General features: G+C 37.8%; 1 protein-coding gene across 5 annotated transcripts in view; it reads right to left on the reverse strand.

The window, feature by feature from the left end:
* Positions 1–19,383, reverse strand: part of ttll7 (tubulin tyrosine ligase-like family, member 7) — a 113,076-nt gene that overhangs the window by 43,931 nt on the left and 49,762 nt on the right. For all 5 annotated transcript variants that reach the window (XM_022669748.2, XM_022669747.2, XM_022669749.2 and 2 more), the window contains exons 10-12: positions 5,333–5,427; positions 2,107–2,254; positions 1,304–1,377 (exon numbers count right to left, since the gene is read on the reverse strand). In XM_022669748.2, coding sequence (XP_022525469.2) covers positions 1,304–1,377; positions 2,107–2,254; positions 5,333–5,427 — 317 coding nt within the window. The remainder of the gene's footprint in view (positions 1–1,303; positions 1,378–2,106; positions 2,255–5,332; positions 5,428–19,383) is intronic.

The following is a 19,383-nucleotide window of genomic DNA, read 5'->3' on the forward strand; positions in this document are numbered from 1 at the left end:
AATAGAGTAAATATATCTTTCCAGGCAAGTTTTTACATCTCAGAAGTGGCACAACTGTCTAACTACGTATACTACTAAGAATAGTATAGACTCCCTAAATGATAGAGGAAGTTCCCATTCCCACAGATTGAGAGAGACGAACACTACATCAGCATACTTTAACTGTATTTGAAATGCCAATCTGAGATACAGAACTATCAACTGTGAGTTTGGAGAAAGATGATAATTTCATTGGCTATTTAAAATAGAACTATAAATTCAAACTGCCTCAGGATCTTTTACTATGAAACAGGTTTTCTATCAAATTGAATGAGTAAAACTCAATTTCCTAAACATTTAACTCTAACTTCCACTAATGTCAGTGTAACTAGACTGCTAATCATTAGCTTTGACAGTTATGTGAATGTACTATGCCAGACCAATCAAGAAGCTTGAATTAAATATGTAATTTAATTTGTTGAAATATCTCTATATAAAAAAAAAAGTTTTTACGTTGCAAAACCAAAAATAAAACATTTTACTTTTTTGACCAACATCCTGCCTTGCAGTAGCACTGTGGCCCACTGGGAGTTCAGCAAAACCCACAGGTAGAAAATCATTGCTCAAGAACACAGTCTTGATTAAATTAATTTAGCTCAGTGTCTGAAATGTTGAAATAAAATCAGATTGACTTCTAATCAATCAATTCTAGACTTTTTTTAACCTCTAGTATACAACTGGGTGCAGCCACTGTGTATCGAGATAAATTGTTAAAAGACGGTGATATTATTTTTACACAATACTGGCCACCCCTAGGACATGCTGCACTGAAGGCTTTTATTTAATAAACAGAGGAAGGTTCACAATACGGGCACTTTAGACAAAAGAGCATCAGCGATATGTGAAGGCCGAGGTAAGGCCAAACGACCCCTGCCTTATCTTCTGAGGCGGGCATCTGCTCGTCTGACAGGTGAGTATTAAAAATTGACGAGGTCTGTTCTCCAAGGCCTCGCGTCTGAGACAGGAGCGGCCGGCAACTCCACACGACAGGCCTGGAGCGCGTGTATGCGCCTGTGTGTTTAAGTGTGTGTGTGAATATTGAGGTGTGTGTGTGTGGAACTCGGGCCCTGACCGCTGTCGTTTCCCATTTGGAGCTTCGCCTGCTTTCCCATTTCCCCTCCACCTGACTCGAGCCGTGTGGCACTGCTTTCTCCGCCGCCGTTTTCCCTCCCGGGAGCTTCCTGCTCCTTACCTGACCCTGTAAATGTAAGTTGAGCCCGGGAGAGGCGTCCCTCGAGACCAGACGCTCCGAGCCTCTTCCTACCTGTAGTTCCCCAGATGACGCTTTTCATGCTCCTCCCGGGAGATCTGCTTGCGAACCTGGGCCAGCCGTTCTTTCTGAAACAAAAATACAGGAAAAGGTGAGGAGTGGAGAAAAAAAGAAAAAGGAAAAAAATTCTTCTTCTTTTCCTCGGAGCTCAGAGGCAGCGTTCAATCAGGCCGGTGCACACTAACAACGAACGGAACGACTCGTTAGCCCATTAGAGGTGCCTTAATGAAGTCGGAGAGTTAGGGAGCGAACAAAGAGCCGCATACAAAAACGGCCTCTCCCTTACACTTTTTAATACGGTGAGCCAATTCATAATTCATATGGATTTAAGTCCCACTTTCCCATTTTAATACATCAAAAACTGTAATTGTGAAAAGGTCAGCTGGTCAATTTGCAGCGGAGCAGCGGGGTGCCTCCAATTATAGTCACTGATCTCTGCTAAACACTAGAACATGCTCGCTCACTCAACCTCCTATCCCACGCTCTCACCCTCTTATGTGCTTCTCACCTTGCCCTTTGAAAATACCACCTACCTGCAGCAATTTTACATTCATTCATCACTTGATACAATAAAGCTTGACCAAAAGACCAATCAAGAGACGGACCGGAGCGCAGCGCACCTTCTCGCCGACCTGCCACTTAAAAGTTTGAAATGCAAACGCCCTCGTAATTTCCGAGCATGAATAATTAAATAGTGCGCACAGACGTGCTAAGAAAAGTGCTACACTTGTAGAAACAGAAAAGTTCTTAAGAAACTTTCCACCAGAAAATAAAAAGAAAAAACAATTAAGTCATACCAGCTCCTCTTTCCTCCGCTCCAGCGTGAGGCGCTGCTTCTCCCATTCGGAGGAGCCGGCCGACAGCTTCTTCATGGAGCCTTGCCCGTAAAGACGCCGCTGAGCTTCAGCCTTCTGCTGGGCCAGGTTCCGCCGCTTATCACTCGCTCTGTTGGTGGAAGGCAAAATAATACCAGTATCAGTATGGGTGAAAAGCATGAATGATGTTTTACTGATTCACTTCATAATTTAATTCTTTTTAGGAAAAATAATTGCAGTTTTACAGTAAAGGAATACACAAAATAAACATAACAAAACTCACTGCAAACCTATTTGCATATTTTTTAAACATTTACAAAAGGGTGGGGAGTTAATTTTGACTGTTAAAGACACCATAAAGCAAAAACCTTCATTTCTGAATTTCTTTCTATTTTTTCTCTCTTTTGACATAATATGAATCTAGAAGTTAATCTTCAGACTGCTTCAAAATGACTTCCATTAAATACCATTAAAAGATGTTTTTCTCCTTCTTCTGTAAGTTTGCCATTTAGAAGATTTGCAAAGTTTCTGCATGAGAGCAATGATTGAAATTTTGTCCTGTATCTTTAGAAGTAATCCTGTCAGAAACATTACATTTGCTTAACCAAAACAGATTACGGACCTGTCAACTAACATATCCAGAGCTCCAAAGCAACTGTTAAGATTTATATCAGCAAATATCTGATGATTGTTATATCAGCACAGTCTGTTCACTCACGGGCCATCTTTGTAAGGCTGTAAAACCATGCTACTATTACTATTGTATTAATGCTAAGAGTAAATACTCAAGTCAAGTCAAATTGCCAAATTATTAGTTGACTAAATGTCACTAATGTCAAATTCAAAACATATATTAAATCACTGATAAAATCTGATCCTCTTGAACAGTCCCTTAAAATCTGTTTGTTGACCAGAGCCCATGTTGAGTATTATGAACAATCCCAGCCATATTTTAACCAATGAGGTGATCTCCTCATTTATAACGCCTCTGTTGTGTATACATAACCCACAAGGTCACAATGTCCCAAGGTCCCAAGCCCACTTCTCCAACCTACGACTACGATTTTGGCTAAAAACGAGTGCATATTTTAATACTGCTAATGTAATGGATTATAATCAATTGTAATACACTAAAATTAATGCAGTGGAATCATCACCTTCAGACAGAGACATCGTAATGCATCATTTAACAGCAGCGGTGTAAAATAAGAAAGTCCAGGAACATCTCCAAACTTGCTCAGCTCAGCAGATATATGGTCATATGGCTTTTGCTGGAAAGCAGCCAGCAGTTTTTTTTTCTTTCTTTTCGTTTTTTTATGATTATTTCTCCACTCACTGGCCCTTTAAATTTGCTGTTGTGTCGAGGCTGCCTAGGGTCACTGGGTGTCCTGAATTCTGGAGGCCTGGTCTCATTTTTTTCTCACCGCCCAGGCCTTCATGCTCTGGGGTTTTCTTTATATCCGTGACACTGTGAGAAAGATCCCACAGAGCCGGAGTATTACAGCTTTCCAGCACTCAGGAGGATGCGCTAACGTTTCGGAATGGAGGAAACAGGAAGCGATAGGTCACTCAGTCAGTGAGGATATAGTGGCTGTTTAATGGAGCACCGCGCTGCCTGTCAGCTGGGATCAGGTTGGAGATCCGCAGAACCGCTCGAAACATCTGGACAGACTGGACGGAATTCGATGTGACAACAGGATCGCGATGCATCTGTGTACATTTACGCCTGAAACGTGATCCGGTGAGCCGCCTCGCATTCACCTCCTCCTATGTCCTGATGTAGTGCCACTGTTACTCTGCCGGACTATATTTAGCTGAGCTGAGGACAGTCCGAGCTTGGAGGTCAGGTTGGGGATGATCAATCAGCGCAGCTCTGTGTACTGCCTGGGGACCGCTGTCCGTGTGCACACGCGCTGGAGTGGCTACAAATCCACACATAAGCACATAAGGCACACGTACCTATATATATAATGTGAACTATATCAAAAGATAAATGAATGTATACACTCGGGCTGTCACCTCCAAGTCCTCTAATCGCTTGAAGAGCTCTTGTTTGACTAAGACTCTGCCAGTTGACTAATCGCACTGGTTCTCTGTTGTGCAGAATAGGGACAGTTTCCCAGGCAGGGATTAAGCCTAGTCTTAGACTGTATTTTGAATGAAGATTTTCCACTGAAATGAAAATATAGTCTATGACTAGACTTAATACCTGGCTGGGAAATCATCCCACTGGCCCATATCTGTTATAATTACAAGTATAGATATCCTTACACATGAAACTTCACCTTCAAAGGTAAGTTGGACACATATTATAATTTTTTTTCTCAAATCCTTAAATATGCAAAGTATATTAGAGTTTCTAAGTTATATAAAAGTTAAAAAAACAGTCTTTACTTAATCTGCAAAAGCATTTTTACCAGTTCAGTCAACAGGAGATTGTGTTGCCACTATATTATAGACGGCTGTTTCAAAATAACACTTAAAAAACACTTAAAATATATCACTCTGTGTGTAGAACATCTATATAATATATGAGTTTTACATTTTGAACTAATTTACTGAAATAATATAACTTTTCAAAGAAATTCTAATTATTTGAGATGCACTAGTATTTTAAAATCTTTAACTTTAGTTTAGAGTCTTTCTGACGGACAAAGAAAATCCTTGGTCGAACCAAAACCATCCCAGCAATATTTAAAAAGCATATACCCACTCAACAAATCATGCATGCAAACAATAACACACTGACAGACAGCACAAAAACCCATTCAAACTTTCACATATACACATATACACACACATACGCACAGAGAGACGTCCAAACAAGCGCATAAACACAGAAACGTGAGTATACTGTAAGAGTCTAAGGCATAGGGACTCAGTGGACCCAGAGAGCGTAATGCTGGGAGCACTATTCACCCTGTTTCACAGATTCTTACACATAATAAACAAGCGTAAACAACATTCTTTCAACAGAGCGCGTTCTCTCTCTCGCAGTCTAGACTGCCTGAAATAACGAGGGGATGCTTCCGCCCTCCAGTTTTGAGCGGAGTCTCCAGTCCTGAGAGGAGAAATCAAGCGGATCGATGAGACGTAAAACATTCAGAAGCCCTGAACAACCTGAGGTTGAACGTGTACTTTTTGTTTAACTTCCTCCCCTCCCTATCGCTTGGAAGAAGACTGCGTGGAGAGGAGCTTCAGAGCTTACCTGACGTTCAGCAGTTTCAGGGCGTTCAGCAAGACCCCCTTCTTCACATCATAATCAATCTTCTGATCGGTCCCGAAACTCGGCGCTCGATTGATCTGGAATAAAAGAGTAAAGTTTCTTTTTAGGTGTTTTTTTTTTTTTTAGACGTATTCTCTATTCCTGGCACTCACTTTCCAAAATGTAGAAAATGTAGCTGTAAATTGTGGAAATTTCAATAATTATTATTGATTTATTACATTACATTACATTACATATTGAAATAAGAGGAGATAATCTGACAAAAGTGGCTTAAAACTGCATTGGTCTTCCGATTTGAGGCTGATAAAAAGTTATTGTTGAACATTTAGCCAGGTTTCCCTACATAACGGCATGCATTCTATTCTCACTGTCCATTTTTCTAACTCTACTGACCATATTGGAGCATTTTATAGTTCTATAATAACAGACTGAAGTTCTGTATCTGTTTCTCTGCTTACTTTAATGGACAGGACCACCACAGCGCAGCACAGTGTTGTCTGAGTGGTGCGTCATTATTAGCACTGCAGCAACACTGGCGTAGTGGTGGTGTTTAAGTAGTGTGTGTTGTGCTGGTATGAATGGAACAGACACAGCAGTGCTGCTGGAGTTTTTAGACACCTGAACTCTCACTGCTGAACTGAGATTAGCCCACCAACCACAAATATCCAGCCAGCAGTGAATGTCCAGTGGGCACTCATGAAAGACTAGAGAAGGACCAACACAAACTGTGCAGCAACAGATTCAGAGCTTCTGTCTCTGACTTAACATCTACAAGTGGACAGTAATTGAACACTGTGTTTAAAAACTCCAGCAGCACTGCCGAGACTGACTTACTTATATCACCAGACACTACCAACACAAACACATCACCACAATACCTGCTCTGTAGGGTCCTGACTATTGAAGAACAGGGTAAAAGGAGTATAATAATGTATGCAAAGAAACATATGGACTCCAATATGGCCTTTCAACATAACTTTGACATTACAGAGGTATCTTTGTAAATTTGTGTCACTATTATTTATTATTATATTGACCATGGTTTAACTTATAGAAGTAATAATAAAATAAAAATAGAGCAAATAAATGCTCTAAATGACAATATTTTTATTTGTAATTTGGGAGAAATGTTGTTCATAGTTTATAGAATAAAACAATGTTCATTTTACTCAAACATATACCTATAAATACCTATAAAAATCTGGGCATAGACATTGCGTGTGATTGGCTGCCACTTCTCATGGTGTGTGTTAATGAAAGAGGAAAAAGGTGATATATTAGTGTAGTAATTGTAAGGTAAGGTAAGATGAGTAAGGTATTTAGTCTTTAAATATGTATCCAAAATGTGAAAAACACAAAACTGTATGAAAGAAGACACATTGTTTGAGAGAGGTGGATTTGTGTAGGGGGTCAGTATGACCTTTGACCTTTCGCTACACATACATCCTGTCGGGCCGGGACAAGCTGTCACTTGATAAGATGTTAGCATCTCCTGTCAGGCAGCAGAGTCTCTCTCTCTCTCTCTTCTCTCTTTCAGTGTCACTTATCCTCTTTCCTTTGCACTCAGCTAAAGTGCCGCCTCCCACCAGCAGTCAGCATCCTCCTTCCCAGCCCACTTTGGGAGTATTGCTTAGAACTAGGCTAGGAGTGTCATCCCTGCTGCATGCTTATAGTGAAAGAGAATACACTACGTCTGGAGAGTGGATCGGGCTTTCTGTTAATGAGCGGGAGCCACTGAAGTCCGTGACCACCCCCCGCAACACCCACCGCCATCACCAACCCCCCCCACCCCCCTAAAACCCTCCATAATCTTATAATAATGGCCCCCTTTCTTTTTGGAAGGTAAACAGTTGTCAGGGGCACTGAATTCAGGTATCAAGTGTTATTTGTAACATGCCAAAATCAATCCTTTGCCCTGTCTCTCCAGATGGCCGGAGAGCTGCTCAGTGTAACAAAAGGACTAAGGCTGCGCACTGATTGAATTGCGGGCTATGAGCTGGGGGGGAAAAAAAAGAAGAAGAAGAAGAAGAAGAAGAAGAAGAAGAAGGGGGGAAAAAGCAGCGAGGTCAAATAACAGAAGAAGTGGCACTTCTCTGAGGGCCGCATGCCTCTCAGAGCACGAGCAAAGACACAACCATCTGACACGTTGTTCTGGACGATTCGTAGAAACCCTGGGGTTGACCTGGTTTTGTTTTACAACAGGATTTTTTTAATGAATGAAAAAAAAAAAAAATTCCTTTGAGGACAAGGCAACATTTTCAACTTCATTTCTGTATTTGAATTGAATTGAATGTGAGTGTGGTAAAAAAAAAAACGTAAAAAGGTAAAAGAATGCTAACATTAATGCTAATATCTTCTATTATTTGTACCTAAATCCATATGAAAAGGAAATTCCATGACCATGAATAAATGAATTAACCAATTTTTTTTCTCAGGTCTGAATCTCTGTTTTATATCGCAATAGGCAAAATATCTATCTTTTGTAAAAACAAAGGTACTTGGGGGCTAAGCACTGTCACTGTGATCAGGAGATTGCCGATTCGAATCCTGTTCATGTAACTTGCCATCAGCTACTGGAGCCCTCTTTCTGGGTGGGTAGATGGTGCTCTCTCCCCACATCACTCCAAAGGGTGATGTCAATCAGCACAAGGCATCTGTGAGCTGATGTATCAGAATCGAGTTGCTGCACTTTCATCCGAGCGCGCTGTGATTCTACTCGACAATGCTGCATCAGCAGCAGTTAAAAAATAAGCGGTGGCTGACTTCACATGTGTGCTTCACCCTCCTGGTGTGTTGGGGCATCACTAGGGATAGGGAGAGTCCTAATGAGTGGGTTGGGTAATTGGCAGTGTAAATTGGGGAGAAAATGGGAAAAATACATAATTATTTGAGGGATGACATAGAAGAACCTCATTTTTGAATAGTTTAGTTGAGCCAGCTATCACACCCACACACATTAGGACTCACCCTATCACTTCCAGAGTTAAGGACAAGCGCATGCCTCCTCCGATACATGACAAAACAAAAAGTTAGCAATTGCATGTTTTTTAACTTCTGCAAATGCAGCCTCACTAGGAAGCCAATGCACTCTCTCTGGCCCCAGCTACTCATAGTGAAGCAGCATGAACCTGAATTCGAACTTAGAATCCTCCATAGTGTCCATAGTGTCATAATTTTTATCTACGTAGCATTTTGGAAGTCCCGACCCAAACGATAACTTCAAAGTAAGTGTCAATTAACAAAGGCTTATTTATAACGTGCTACGTGAAGTTGTATGAAGCTTTGGAATTTGTATAAACTAGCCTTTTCTTATGATGACTCTGAAAAAGCCATTCCCCTATGAAGGCCTGAGACCTTGGGAAAAGAACCTAAGGGCAAAAACCCTAAAGAACCAAAGAATCAAAAACAAATCTGTGAGCTCCAATTTATTTGAGTGCCCACACTTTGTTTGGAACATTTTTTTTAAACTTTTTTTCCCAATGTAATTCTGTATAAACACAAACTTTTGCATGTCACCGTACAGTACAATAAACTGCTTGAGATTCCTCAATATGTCAAGAGTTTAGAGCATGCATGGTGTTTGCACAGTGCTAATTGTTGGTGGGGTATACTGTCAAAAATAGTTATTTGAAGAACTTTTCTCCAAGGTTTCTTTGGAGAACATTTAAAAAGCTTTAAAAATGGCTCCTTTTTAACCCCTTAAACTGCAGGCTTATTATTCACTTGTTAATCTTAAAAGACAAATTATTCAGCAGCCAGTGTGAATAGTTCGGCAAGTACCGCAAAACTAATATGTAAGTTATTGAGTTCTGACAGTGAGGAACTGAGGTGTTGGCTAACATACAGGCCCCTGGGGTTGAGCCCCTTACACTTTACTTTACTTGATTTATTTTTTAATACTTTATATTTTTGTGTAATTTATTTTCCCACTTAAGACATCTGTGTGGGTTTATATATAAAAAAAAAAAAACATTTTTCTTGACACTGTCGCTTTCTACATGAACATTTGAAATCCTTACACTGTTTAACTGTTTTTTTGGAGAGCCTTCAAAAAAAGGTTTTTAATAGAACATGTTCCTTTAAGCACCTTAAGAGCTTCTTACACAAGATAGAATAGAATAGAATAGAATAGAATAGAATAGAAGAACCCCTAAAAGTTATTTCACTTTTAACAGTCACAAGCTATCATTGCTCGCTAGCTACATTAGCCTTGTAGTTCCAGAACAAACAAACAACTTAAACTCAAAGTTAAAGAAAGAAGTAAACTTTCAGCACAAATCAGTCCAGGGTTGAATTTGAGGTGCAGGAGTGCGGAGTGGACGGAGACGCTGAGTTAGATGCACAGCTGGAAAAAAAAGAGAGCAGTCTGGCTGCCCCCCTCCTCGGTTTCTGTCGCAGCATTTGCAGCATCAGAGGCAAAGCCCTCACCGGGCCCTGGGTAAATCTAGCCCTGGCTGGATGTTAATCCCTCTCACAAAGGTGCTTACTGATGTGTGCCCGGCTTAAAAGCGAGCTGTAAGATAATATTTACATCACAACTGAACGCCGGGGGTGAATAATAGGAGGGGCCGGCAACAGTGGGCTAAATCAATGAATTTACTGTACCAGCCGTAACCCTAGCAGCAGTAGCTCTTTCTCCCCCTCGCCCCCCTCTCTCTTTCTGGCTGCTTTGAGCCATGCAACGTTACCCCTTGCCGAAAAGTTGCCCCGCAGATGGCCCGCCTCACAAAGCAACAAAGAGCGGCTCATCAAGTTCAGCGACCCAGGAGTTCCGCAGATTTAGCATGTCAGACATGTAACGGCTCCTTTTTTAACCCCTTAAACTGCAGGCTTATTATTCACTTATTAATCTTAACAGACGAATTATTCAGCAGCCAGTGTGAATAGTTTGGCAAGCACTGCGAAACTAATATGTAAGTTATTGAGTTCTGACAGTGAGGAACTGAAGATGTTGGCTCACATACAGGCCCCTAGTGTTAAGCTCCATACACTTTACTTTATTTTACTTTATTATTTTTGAAATACTTCATATTTTTGTGCAATTTATTTTTCCACTTATGGAATTATCTCGTATAAATGTTTTTCTTGACACTGTTGCTTTCTACATGATCATTTTCAATCCTAACACTGTTCGGTTGCTTTTTCTAATGCCTTTATAAGCATATTCAGCTAAAATAAGAGACCACTTCAGTTTCTGAATCAGTTTTTCTGATTTTGCTATTTATAGGTATATGTTTGAGTAAAATGAACATTGATGTTTTATTCTATAAACTACAGACAATATTTCTTCCAAATTCCAAATAAAAATATTGTAATTTAAAGCATTTATTTGCAGAAAATGAGAAATGGCTGACATAACAAAAAAAAGATGCAGAGCTTTCAGACCTCAAATAATGCAAAGAAAACAAGTTTTAATATTTCAGAAATCAATATTTTAAGAAGTCTATCTGTAGTTGTAATACTACCACAGGGGTTGGCAACATTGGCAAAATATTGTCAGATATCATTAATCATAAGCACTAAATCTTAATTTGGTTGTTTTAGGCTTTTTGACATAATGTGAATCTATCAAAGTTGAATTGACTGACATAAAATCCTAAAAAGACTGAATAAAATAATTTTACACTAATTTCCACAAAATTTTCATGTGAAATTATAATAATGCTCTGTTATGATTGTCTGCCTTTTTGTGCTGTCTCTTTCAAAAAGCAGCCAAAGCTTAAAAAAATGCTTTACATTGTTATATTAAGAAGGATCTTCCCTTTCTCAGTAAATTCACTATTTGGAGGAAAAACTGTGTATTTTAAACATGGTAGTTAGCATTTTTTTTTAATCTAATAAAAGTGCTAAGATATTGTAGGTTTTGTATGTTCTGTAGCAGTGTTTAAATTCAATTTAATTGTTCATTAACTACCAGTTTACACTGCATTTTATTAACCATGAATCCTAGGCTTATTATTCAGTATATTTTTCTTGATTCACTGCCCCTGGTCAGGTCTAATTACAACATGTTGATGTTTATGTGGATGGGTGTGTTTTGCTTTAAATGGGTTATTTGAAATCACATGTAAGTAGGAATAAGCAATGAATTAAAAATGAATTAATTTAACCCTTCATTAAAAAAAACTTTAGCTCATGTAGATTATCAGGTTTAATCCTTTTAATTTTTTTATTTATTTTATTTTATTTTTTCAATTTAATTGTTTTACTATTTCCTTTAAAAAAAATGTGACCCATGTGACTCAACACCCTCCAGTCTGGAAAATGAAAGAAATATGTGGAAAAATTCAAAAAAGTATCCAACTGAGCAACTTAAGCAGCTTGTTCAGTTAAAAAAATCAATAGTTTATTATTTATAAAATCTATGGGCATACTGCCCAGCACCACCACTTGTGGGTGCAAAGACCGCTGGTCCTAATTCATTTCTACAACCTACTACTGTACCTTAGATATGTTTTAAATAAAATCTGTCTTATAATTGTGTATCACATGATAACTTTACAGGAGAGGAAACCTTCCTAATTTTAATGGATGTGGAGATGGTCTGTTTTTGCAGTTTAAGCGCTATATATAGATTTTTATTAATATTTACATATTAAACTCTTTTATTTTAGACATTTACTGAAGGTTTTTTTGTCAGACTTTTTGAAGTGCGGGCTCACACTCCGGCCCTTTAACTCCAGGCTTTAATATTCAGCAACTACTATGAATTATTCCTATGAAACTAACATGACGTATGAAGAAACTAATATGAACTGAAGTCTGGAGCCACATGTGGCCCTTCTGTGTAAGGGGTTAACTGTCTTTTTTCCCCTTATAATTCAGGGCTGCACTCACACAAAGTGGATTCCACAGCCGTATTTGTATTTGCACAGAGGTGGACAGACAGACAGAGAGAGAGAGAGAGAGAGAGAGAGAGAGAGAGAGAGAAAGAAAGAAAGAAAGAAAGAAAGAAAGAAAGAGAGAGCTGTCAATGTTTTCCGGTTGCCAGGCTCGTTTTTCACTTCGTTTCGCGGCTCCATGTCCGTCAGTGTTTGAGGAAGGCTGGGCAGCCCTGGGGTTAATGAACCCCTGTAGCCGCTAAAACCCCGCCACTCATTTCCTTCAGGGCTTTTGGCAGGAGCCTTAAAGTACTGACCACGTACTGACCAGCGTTCAATAAAACAGCACTTCAGAGAGTCTGCAGTCTGTCTAAAACTAAATAAGTTAATTTTCTTTCTTTTTTGACGATAATTTAATTTAAAAACAGTTATAATTAACTGAAGAAGAGAGGAATCAAATAAAAACATAAGAAAAACATAGGTAGCTTTCCATTTTAACAAAGTACAAGCTGTACAGGGCTAGGATAGTAGCGTTAGCTAACTAAGGTAACATAGCCTTAGCATTTGTTTGTTTGTTTCTCTGTGTAAATATCATCACAATAAACTGTACATAACTGCCGAGCCACCAATTCCTCATGTAATATTTAAATAGTATTTAAAAATAGACAGAGAGAGAGCTTTAACTGTAAAAAGAGAGCATTTGAATGAACTATTGTAATATTTCAAAAACATTTCAAATTCTCCCATTAAGCCTTATCAGGTTTATTTCAAGTTATAGGAGGTGTTTTAGGAATGTGAAAACCATACAAATAAAAATGCTCCAAAACTATTTAGAATAAAAATAATCTACTTATATACAGTCTATGGTAAGCGATATCATTCACGTCACTTACTATGTAGCACTGCTGAGGTACATTTATAGTTAGAATAGCACAAAGGTAAATGTATGACTTCATGAATTAACATTGATTAGGTATACTCATGACTAAAACTGCACTGTTGAGGTAAATGTATGAGTGAATTAACACTGATGACGTATATTTATGACTAAAATTGCACTACTCATGTACCTAAATGTAACTAGAGTTCTGTGATTAGAATCTGTGAATAGTAGAACTGAACTAAACCCTGCTAAAAACATTGTTTGAAATTGTTTGCATTTTAAGTCTGAAAGCTCTGCATCTTTTTTGTTATTTTAGCCATTTCTCATTTTCTGCCAATAAATGCTCTAAATGACAATATTTTTATTTGGAAATTGGAAGAAATGTTGTGTGTAGTTTATAGAATAAAACCACAATGTTCATTTTACTCAAACATATACCTATAAATAGCAAAATCAGAGAAACTGATTCAGATTATATAAATAGAAATTTAGAATAAACAATTTAGAATAAACATCATCTACTTATATACAGTCTATGGTAGATAATATAACTCACGTCACTTACTATGTAGCACTGCTGCGGTACATTTATAATTAGAATAGCACAAAGGTAAATTTATGACTAAATTACCATTGATGAGGTATATTCATGACTAAAATTGCACTGCTGAGGTAAATGTATGACAAAATTAACACTGATGAGGTACATTTTTGACTAAAATTGCACTACCCATGTACCTAAATGTGACTAGAGTTATTGTAAAGAGTGCTGCAGTAAATCTGTGATTAGAATCTGTGAATAGTATAACTGAACTAAACCCTGCTAAAAACATTGTTTGAAACTCAGCCTTCAGTCAAATGTTTATATATATTTTTTTGTTTGGTTTCTTTTAAAAAATGTACATTTCTGTGCATCTCTATCAAAAAACAAAAACCAGAACTGAAGACCACCAATTCCTTTTTTTTTTTTGGCTAAACAACACACAGTCCAATTAACAGATCGCATTAGCAGTAAGCTATATTGACTCAGTCGTTAGTTTCCACTTCCCCACCTGAATATCTCAGGCTTTGATGCATAAATAACAGTGAGTGGTCCTGCGAGCGGCCAGCGCTGAGAGATGAAGCCTCAATGATTCAATTTCTCTGCGCGATTAGTCCCACATGTATCAGCCATTTGGTTGGAGTTTACTTTGATGTACTAGTGAGCTAACGATCTTGATTGCAAGTGCAGCAGGGGCTGAATTTTTACACAAGACCCTCTGAAGGTCTCTCTGTCGAGGAAATGTAGACGCTAAGTAAATAGGCGCTCTTGAAATGTCGAGGCAAACGAAAAAGAAAGAAACAGACACTTGAAAGGCAAAACAAAAGGTTACAGACAAATTGACGGATCTTTTTACAACCTAAGAATCGCTATTCTAATTATTTTCGTTAATATCAGTATTTGGGAAGGAATCCAGCTGGTATTTAGGAGCTGTCAGCATGATTAATCTGACAGTAATATTAGCAGGCAGGACCGTGACCACATGAGAATAAACAAACACTGCTTTCTCAGGAACCTAAAAAAAAAAAAAAAAAAAAAAATATGGGTATTGAAAGCCAGGACGCCGAGACGGATGGACAGACAGAAGGACAGACTGACCGCTGCAATACAAATCAGAAAGACGGGGAAAAAAGAAAAAGAGAGAGAAAAAGTGAGAGCGGGCAGCTTCGGCTCCACTTTCACATCGTTATCAATCACTTTTTTCTTCTTTTTGTCGCATTTCGAGTGGCTAATACCAGCACTGAAACCCAATAGCCGTCGTCATGCACTTTAAGGGTCAGGGAGCTCGCCAGCCCGCAGCCCTTGAGGTCACCTACTCTGAAAGACTGCGGAGGCTTTCCATACACACACACACATGTACACGCACACACACACACACACAAACACAAAAACACAGTCAAGGCCAAACACACACAGCCCAGCCTCTCAAGTTGAGTGATAAATGGCCAAACGACTTCCATGCCTCTTCCACTGTCCGCGCTTAAGGTGTCTGCTTTCTAAAGAGCTTCAGGAAAAATGGAATTTCAGGAGTTTCTCCTTTCCTTATCCAGCTCCAGATAAAGACAGACAAATGAATGGATGGCTGTAATCATTTTTTAATAAATCTTGCCCCAGCGCCACACGAGGAAGCTAAACACTGCCACCTAGAGTTACCCAAGCCAATAGGAACGCAGGAGAAAGAAAAACACAAAAGTAAAATGAGCGAGAGCCATCAAGAGAGAGTGAGAGAGAAAGAGAGAGAGAGAAAAGAGAGCTGTACAGATTAATCAGAACCAGAGGAATGTAACTGAGGGGCTTAGCTAATCAAACTGGGTGTACTGGGGGGGGGTGATTATATTACACTGCAAGGACAACAAAAAGCAGTATCTGATAATATTCAGCACTCATTGCATAATTCATGATTACACAGTGACAAATCTCATGGAAGTCAAAAAATAAAAGTTTGACAAATTCTGATTCATGCAGGGTTTTTTTAGGCTCACAAAGCATGCATAACCAAATTCACTACAAAAAAAATGAGAAAAGAAAAGTATGAAACTTTGAGTAAGAGCTCTTTTGCCTACAAATGTCCCAGAATTTTCTGTTCTGACTGTTTTAATAATGTATAACATACAGCTCCGGAAAAAAATAAATAAAGACAGCTTAAAAATGATGAGCTTCAAATTGAAAACCTCTGGAATATAATCAAGAGGAAGGTGGATGATCACAAGCCATCAAACCAAGCTGAACTGGAGTAGCATAAAGTTATCCAAAAGCAGCGTGTAAGACTTGAGGAGGAGAACATGCCAAGATATTCCACCAAATGTTGATTTCTGAACTTTTATGAATATGAACTTGTTTTCTTTTTGCATTATTTGAGATCTGATAAAAGCTCTGCATCTTTTTTTTTGTTATTTTAGTCATTTCTCATTTTTTGCAAATAAATGCTCTAAGAATTACGATATTTTTATTTGGAATTTGGGAGAAATGTTGTCTTTAGTTTATAGAATAAAACAACAATGTTCGTTTAACATATACCTACAAATAGCAAAATTAGAGAAACTGATTCAGAAACTGAAGTGCTCTCTTAATTTTTTCCAGAGCTGTATTTATGCTGTCAAGTATTTGTTTTTGTTTTTTTATCAATTGGTGTAAAAATTATTAATATATTAAATGAACGCAATATTAATTATTGTCAAAAACACAGCATATATTTGTTATTAAGTTTATAGTTAAATACAGTATGTCAGGTAGCAAGTTATTTGTTCAACTCTAGCAGTTCAACTCTAATGAAATGAGAACATTAGAAATATTTTTTTTTAATAAAATTTTTTTTTATAAATGTTTTTTTATATACCATGGGTGTGTTCTTTGTTTACAATATCACAATATTTTGTTATGTTTTGTATCATAAGCCCTGAATATTAATATGTTTTATATTACCAGGTTCATACCAATACACAGCCCCTAAGAATAAAAATGTACAGGAAAGTGAAAAATAATGCAAAAAAAAGGGAAAACGTTTCTTTGAAGATACAAGGATTTTGAGTGATGAGCTATTTGAGCTATGAAGTAGATAAAAAGGTTTAAAAAAGGTTAATTAAATGTCATTTTACTTATGATACCAGTGTATATTAACAGATATGCTGGCCTTAAGCAGCCTCTCATACAAACACACTTAGTAAGAAAAAGAGAATAGATTTAAAAAATTGTATCTGCTGTAATAAATAAATAAATAAATAAATAAGGGAACATAATATATATATATTTTTTTATAACTGCCTTTTGAGTTTTTGTAAGAGAAAAGGCATCTGCAGACATGTGTCATGCAAGGCATGCAGGTTGGAGCTGCATGTTGCAACACGGGGGAAATGGCCGTCAGGAGGCTGCGGAGACGGCCGGGAGATCAAACGGCCACGTCTGAGAGCGCTTTCAAATGGGGCTCTGTTTGTGTACGCTCTCTGATGCAGATCACTTCCATTCATTCACTCCACACCGGGAGAAAGAGCGCAGGCCTGGCTTGTGTCAGCTTTCAGGCAAAAAGACGGCCAAACTCATCTTGAAATAATCGAGGTGGAAGGCGAGCGAGAGAGAAAGAGAGAATTTGGACAAAAAGAAACAGAAAGAGAGAAAGAGAGTGAGAGAGACACAGTATAACCAGCAACAGCACTGGGAGAATGAAGTTAAAACTCAAAGTGACCTGTTGTGAATGATGAGGACCCTAAAACGAGACTCGCCAATCAATATCCTGACCAAGGACAGGCTCAGTGACCACAGTCTGGATGCAGAAAAAGTCTGAACTGATACAAAAGAAAGTTGGAACTGCTCGGAGTGAAAGGACAGAGCGGTCACTATGAAAGAACTGTGAAAGCACTGAGATTCAGACATTAACACACATTAAAAAACGCATTCAGAAAATATAAAGATTTCTAGATTTTAGACAAACCTTACAGTAATAGCTGATGAACAGAAATCACAGAAATATAAGAAATGAGAAAAAAAGGAAGAAAATACTTCTAACCTGCATCCCTACACCCCCCACCTGAGACACTGCGGGGAACACACTTCACAATTTTACTATTACAACACCACTGACCTGTACAAGCAAGCTACCCTGTGTGTATCTATCTGTGTGCAAAACATATCTTACGTCTCATTCTTTGTATCATAATACTAACAATTATAATAACATTATATTCACCTTAATTTAATTACAAAAAGGGCTTAGTTAATTATAATGTGTTTAAATTAGGGGTGGGCGATATGGCTCTAAAATAATATCACGATATTTCAGGGTATTTTTGCGATAACGATATACTTGGCGATATAGGAAAACAGAAAAATAATTAATTAATTTCAGGAATATAGTATAAGAGTATAAAAGTATAACCATAATGTGGCAAAATAAATAATATAGCATAAAATAATATAATGCAGCTAAAAATATTGCAGAATATTTAGTGCATGCATATAAACTGCAAACTAAAACAAATATACAATAAATACACTTAAAGCTTCACAGTAAATAATAGACTACTTTTAAGACAGAACATCTCTATTATCACGGTATGGATTTTTAATATCACAATATTTCTGTGTCACGATATATTGTATACGATATAATATTGCCCACCCCTAGTTCAAATTATGACTTTTTTTCTATAGTTCTTTTTTGAAGGAATTTGGGATCCACCACTATGAATAATTCTCCATTTTTTAAACACATCATGAATCTGACATAGACCTTTTCTTGAGGACATAAGAAGAATTTAAGAAGGCTCTTATGAAAATACTGGTGAATGGAAGTCTATGATTGTTTCATGGGTTGTTCAAGTCAAAGTATCTAAACTATCTAAACTGAAAAAAGGCTTAAGAAACACAGAAAAAAGATAACAAAAAATCTAAAATAAAATAAGTTGGGAAGATAAGCTGTTCTTTTGGAGATTTTTTTTTTTCGAATGGATGAATGGACAGACAGCTAGATAGAGAAAAGTGAAGAGAGAGAGAGAGAGAGAGAGAGAGAGAGAGAGAGGGAAACAGGGGCAATGGGTAACACTGGGGGTGTGCCATATTATAACGTACGCAATAATATCATCAACATTTTTCAACATCATGAACGATATTATATTTTGAAATATCGTACCATATCACCCACCCCTAACTATCACATCAGGGTACTACTTTTTTGCTGTTTTTAATTCCCACTGTTCTCATTTCCCGCTATAAATCTACTAGAGACAGATTATATCAGTTTAGTATCATTTATTTTACGATAATCCTGCATATATGGAGATATTTGGAGTACATTATTAGTATCATGACATTCTGTATCATTGACTTCTGTTGCAAACCTGATAAAATTCATGTATTTTTTTTTATCTTACGTAGGGGTGTGCCATATCATATCATATGCAATAATAAAATTTAAATTTGATTATGTTGCAGTAGTGTATTCTTAAAATCATTTTTTAATTCAATATTTTGTCATATCGCCAAGGGTATTGTTATCACGAAAATACCATTAAATATGATGATACAATTTTAGGGCCATATCGCCCAGCCCTAGGTAACACCCACCGTAATGTTTTGGTAATACTGTGGACATTACATTACAGTTATGCTGTGTGTGTGTGTGTGTGAGACAGAGAGAGAGAGAGAGAGAGAGAGAAAGAGAGAGAGACAAAGAGAGAGAGAGAGAGACCACTGGCTAGACATCATCCCAACAAATGTTTCTTGCTCACAACAAACTTTAGTGGCTGCCAATCACCCCCCTCCCTCCACACACACACACACACACACACACACAAAC

The sequence above is a fragment of the Astyanax mexicanus genome, chromosome 16, assembly GCF_023375975.1.
Source record: "Astyanax mexicanus isolate ESR-SI-001 chromosome 16, AstMex3_surface, whole genome shotgun sequence".
NCBI lineage: Eukaryota > Metazoa > Chordata > Actinopteri > Characiformes > Acestrorhamphidae > Astyanax > Astyanax mexicanus.